General features: G+C 34.7%; 1 protein-coding gene across 1 annotated transcript in view; it reads right to left on the bottom strand.

The window, feature by feature from the left end:
• The window catches only part of LOC111083951, a gene marked incomplete at both ends in the record, with an annotated part of 11,997 nt that extends 7,074 nt beyond the window's left edge, over positions 1–4,923 (bottom strand). Inside the window, 3 exons of the mRNA XM_022380708.1 lie at positions 1,136–1,312; positions 2,236–2,333; positions 4,824–4,923. Coding sequence (XP_022236416.1) covers positions 1,136–1,312; positions 2,236–2,333; positions 4,824–4,923 — 375 coding nt within the window. The remainder of the gene's footprint in view (positions 1–1,135; positions 1,313–2,235; positions 2,334–4,823) is intronic.
• Between the last annotated feature and the right edge of the window lie 218 nt (positions 4,924–5,141).

Raw genomic sequence — 5,141 nt, 5'->3', positions numbered from 1 at the left:
CTCTAAAGTCATCTATTTTATTTCTTATACTTCTAACATTACAATAGTAACAATTAAGCCTATCCTTATAACTACTTCTATAATCATTTCCTATGCTAAACTTTTCTCTGCCTCTTATTCTTTTTGTAGTTAGTTTATCGTGGCTCTCACCACTGTCTGTTGCTAATTTAAAACTTCCTTCATAGCTGAGTTAAAAGCCTTAGCAAACAAGCCAGTCCCAACTCTATTTGTATGTAAACCATCCATTCAAAAGAGCTCCCGTCTTTCACTGAACTGATCCCACAAGTACAACCAGCCAATCTGCTCATCCTTACATACTAACCTAAGCCTAACATTTAGCCCTAGTGACCTACTTATAATTTCATCCCCACAGTTAATTCTGGACAGTATCCTTGACAAAATTAAGTTATGGTCTTTTTCTTAAATACCTTTATCAACCCCTTATACTTATTAATTAGCTCCTCTGACTTACCTTTCCCTACATCATTAGCCCCTATATGCACCACAAAAACTGCATCTCTGCTAGCCCCCTTTGTTATATCTCTTGCTCTGTTGGTTATATCCTCCAACTGTGCCCCTGGGTAGTATAATATGATTCTTTTCTCCTTATATACCCCACAGACTATTCTATCCACATGCCTTATCAAAGAATCACCTATAACTATGACCTCCACGTCCTTGTCTGACCCTTTTGTTTTCATTCCCTCCAATAGTTCCTCATCTGCAGAAGTCAAGGACTGAAATCTGTTGTTCAACAGAATAGGCTCATTATAACTAAATTCACCACTTTTTACTCTAATAGTACTGTTTCTAACTTCCTGAAAGTTATTGTTAACTGATGTATTCCTTGCATGTAAAAGCTTAAGATCCTCCTGAAATCCTGCTGCCATTTCCCACAGTCTACACTTCTCTTTATCTAGTGCCTCTACTTTAGTTATGATAGCCTCTAACTTCTCCCTCAACCTAAAAACTCTACATACAAATTGCACATCTTCATTACTAGTTTCCAGACAAGTACATGCTAGTCCCAAGTTCCCAAATAAAATCCACAATGTGGGAGACCCATCGTGAATTTCATCATGAAACAGAAACTCTTAGATTAAATAATCCAAAATAATATTGAGATTATTTTTACCTTTTTGTCTGTCTGTTTTGATAAGATTTTAGTGACAAGTAGGTAAATAGCGCATATGGGAATAGCAGCTATAACTATGATAAACAAGATCCATCCAATTATAAGGCTGAGACGACGGTGATGGTTGTCGTGACCTAGGGTTTGTTCATGGCCAAATAGTGTGTAGAGAAGGACTATCTGCAAAAAAAGATATGGGTTGAATACATAACATTACGTTTTATTTAGATTACCAACTGGATGTGTAAATCAGTTGGTAGGGCATCTGTAAAATATGATGTGTAAATCAGTTGGTAGGGCATCTGTAAAATATGATGTGTAAATCAGTTGGTAGGGCATCTGTAAAATATGATGTGTAAATCAGTTGGTAGGGCATCTGTAAAATATGATGTGTAAATATATTTTACAGATGCCCTACCAACTGATTTACACATCATATTTTACAGATGCCCTACCAACTGATTTAGACATCATATTTTTAAAAGAGTAAACTTCTGTCTATCATCTCCTGAGTAAAGTTTGAGTAAATGAAAAATGAACTGCCAGACAGAGATGAAAGGAGAATTAGACAAGGTTGTTTTCACACTGAGGACAAAAATTCAAAGGTTCTAACGTCGTTATCGGTGTGTTCATTGATTCCTATCTAACTTTACTACTTACATTCGTTCTTCATATGCCTCTTATTTAGACCATGATCGTTTTAAAATTTTATATGTATAATTTTGTCCACTACAAGTCACTGCTTAAATGACTATTGTTCAACTCCATGTCTCCTCAGCTGCGCTGCACCATCATGGTGACTGAGATGGCATATTATATTATGAATATAAAGCTTGTTACTTGCTTTGCTCCACTGGTTTGTGGAGTTTAAAATTATAACACTAAACCATAGCTTGTTGTTTTGTAATACAATGGACTTAAAGTCATAATATGAAACTAGCTTTCTGTAAATATTATCAGTGAAACAAAATGGTTTTTATCACTTTAGAAATCGAGAACTTAGAATAATTATGAAATGTATTCAACGATTCCACTACAAACATTTATTTATTTATGGGTACACCTTTAGGGGTGAATTTTGTAATCAGTATTCTCACACTTACCAACATGACAAAGGGAGTTACTATCTTCCATATATATCTCCAAATTCGAGGATGTCTTTCGTTAAGGATGCAGATATCGTCAAAGAAGTTAGAAGCACCTAAAATGACATTTATGTCCACATAAGATCTTTTTTGATATACATATATATATATTTTGAACAATTTACTCGGAAATTCACCAAAATTAAAACTACCGTGTTAACAAAATTTTCAATTACAATTTCAATAACTGTTCATTCACTCGTAGAACCTGCGTTTAACATGGTCACTAAAAAGTGGTGAAACTACTTTCTGGCCCTTGGTGACGTGTGTGGTCAGTGAGATATGGTGAAACTATTGTCTGTATTTTAATGACACTCATGGTCACCAAGAAGCTGTGAAACTAGTGGCTGTATCTTGGTGACATCCATGGTCACTGAAAAGTTGTGCAACTACTGTCTGTACCTTAGTGACATCTGTGGTCACTGAGAAGTGTTAAAACAATTGTATGTACCTCGGTGACATCTGTGAAGAGGTGTACTTTAATTACATTAATGGTCACTGAGAAGTGGTGAAACTATTGTCTATACCTTGGTGACTTCTGTGGTCACTGAGAAGTGGTGAAACTACTGTTTATACCTTGGTGACATCTGTGGTCACTGAGAAGTGGTGAAACTATTGTCTATACCTTGGTGACATCTGTGGTCACTGAGAAGTGGTGAAACTACTGTCTATACCTTGGTGACATCTGTGGTCACTGAGAAGTGTTAAAACAATTGTATGTACCTCGGTTACATCTGTGGTCACTGAGAAGTGGTGAAACTACTGTTTATACCTTGGTGACATCTGTGGTCACTGAGAAGTGGTGAAACTATTGTCTATACCTTGGTGACATCTGTGGTCACTGAGAAGTGGTGAAACTATTGTCTATACCTTGGTGACATCTGTGGTCACTGAGAAGTGGTGAAACTACTGTCTGTACCTTGGTGATATCATTGGTCATTGAGAAGTTGTGAAACTATTGTATGTACCATGGTGACATCTGTGGTCACTGAGAAGTTGTAAATCTTTGAGATATCTTTGTTAGTGGTTTGTAAAATTCAGAACAGACAGAATATAAGTAAGGCCTTTAAATATAGTTTATATTTAGTTTTGTATTTTCTCACTGCTGAAACATCAACTTTGAATCTAGTTTTGTGGTTGTTGGATGTTTGCAAAAGTGAATTATCATTCTATGATCCTAATAATTTACTAACATATTCCAAATACTGACTCTTATTTTAGGATCCAGATAATTTACTAACATATTCCAAACACTGACTCTTATTTTAGGATCCAGATAATTTACTAACATATTCCAAACACTGACTCTTATTCTAGGATCCAGATAATTTACTAACATATTCCAAATACTAACTGCTATACTGGGATGCAGGTAATGTAGTGACGTATTCCAAATACTAACTGCTATACTGGGATGCAGGTAATGTAGTAACGTATTCCAAATACTAACTGCTATACTGGGATGCAGGTAATGTAGTAACGTATTCCAAATACTAACTGCTATACTGGGATGCAGGTAATGTAGTGACGTTTTTCAAATACTGATAAATTATTCTAAGATCCAGATAACGTAAAATAAACGAAACTCTGAATTATCATTCGACGGTGCGATAATGTAGTAACATATTGTAGAATACACATTTCAGTGCATTTTATTGGTTTACTATGAAACGAGTAATAACTAGTTGATTATAACAGTTGACAAATAATGGAACAGTTCTTGACTTCAACTCATTAGGGAAAAAAGGACAGTGTTTGAAAATTATGAGCTTAGTTGAGTAAGATATTTAAGTTGTCCAATAAAAGGACTTGTAAACTTTGTCAACCAGTAATAGATAAGTACTTGTACATTACCAAAACTCAATAACTAAACAATAAAACAAGGATTATAAAATGTGAACTTAGTCGACGAATAAATAGATAATTCAAGTGGACCAATAAGGATATAGTGTTTGTAAACTATAAACTCAATTGACCAATAAGGAAGCAGTACTTGTAAACTATAAACTAAATTGACCAGTAAGGAAGCAGTACTTGTAAACTATAAACTAAATTGACCTGTAAGGAAGCAGTACTTATAAACTATAAACTAAATTGACCAGTAAGGAAGCAGTACTTGTAAACTATAAACTAAATTGACCAGTAAGGAAGCAGTGCATGTAAACTACAAACTCAGTGGACCAATAAGGCTTTAGTGCTTTTAAAATATGAGCTCAATGGACCAATAAGGAAACAGTGTTTGTACAATATAAACTCAATAGACTAATAACGATATAGCGTTTGTTAACTATAAACTCATGGGACCAATAAGGATACAGTGATTGTTAACTATAAAATCAGTAGACCAATAAGGAAACTGTGCTTGTAAAATATAAATTCAATGGACCAATAAGGATACAAATTCGATGACGAAGAACCCACTTTGAGACTTATCATGCTTGAATGGCTTCATTACCATTTGAAGCTGTCTCCAAGCATTATCAACAAGGATACAGTGCTTGAAATCTATTAAATAAACTCAAGAGGTATAATGATAATATACTTGCCATACAACCACATTATTCCGCCACATTCTAACAAACAAATGATTAAAGCTGGCCAACCAATGGCGTACTTGTCTATGATAGCCAATAGGTGAATACCTCCCTGAAAACAAGAACAATAAACAACAGTTATACATCGAATAAAAACTACAAGAAAAGTTTCTTGGTACAAATTATACATTGCACGGAAATGTTTCTGTCAGACAATCTTTATTAAACTCAAAACACTTAAGGTAGTGTTACTATCAAACAATGCACGGTACTGTCTCTGGTAGACAAATGTATGTAACATCTAGTAAACACGAAACACTCAAAGTAGTG

Source organism: Limulus polyphemus, unplaced genomic scaffold (assembly GCF_000517525.1).
Source record: "Limulus polyphemus unplaced genomic scaffold, Limulus_polyphemus-2.1.2 Scaffold12354, whole genome shotgun sequence".
Lineage (NCBI taxonomy): Eukaryota > Metazoa > Arthropoda > Merostomata > Xiphosura > Limulidae > Limulus > Limulus polyphemus.
The sequence above is the reverse complement of the archived record's forward strand: the minus strand, read 5'-3'. Positions and strand labels throughout refer to the sequence as shown.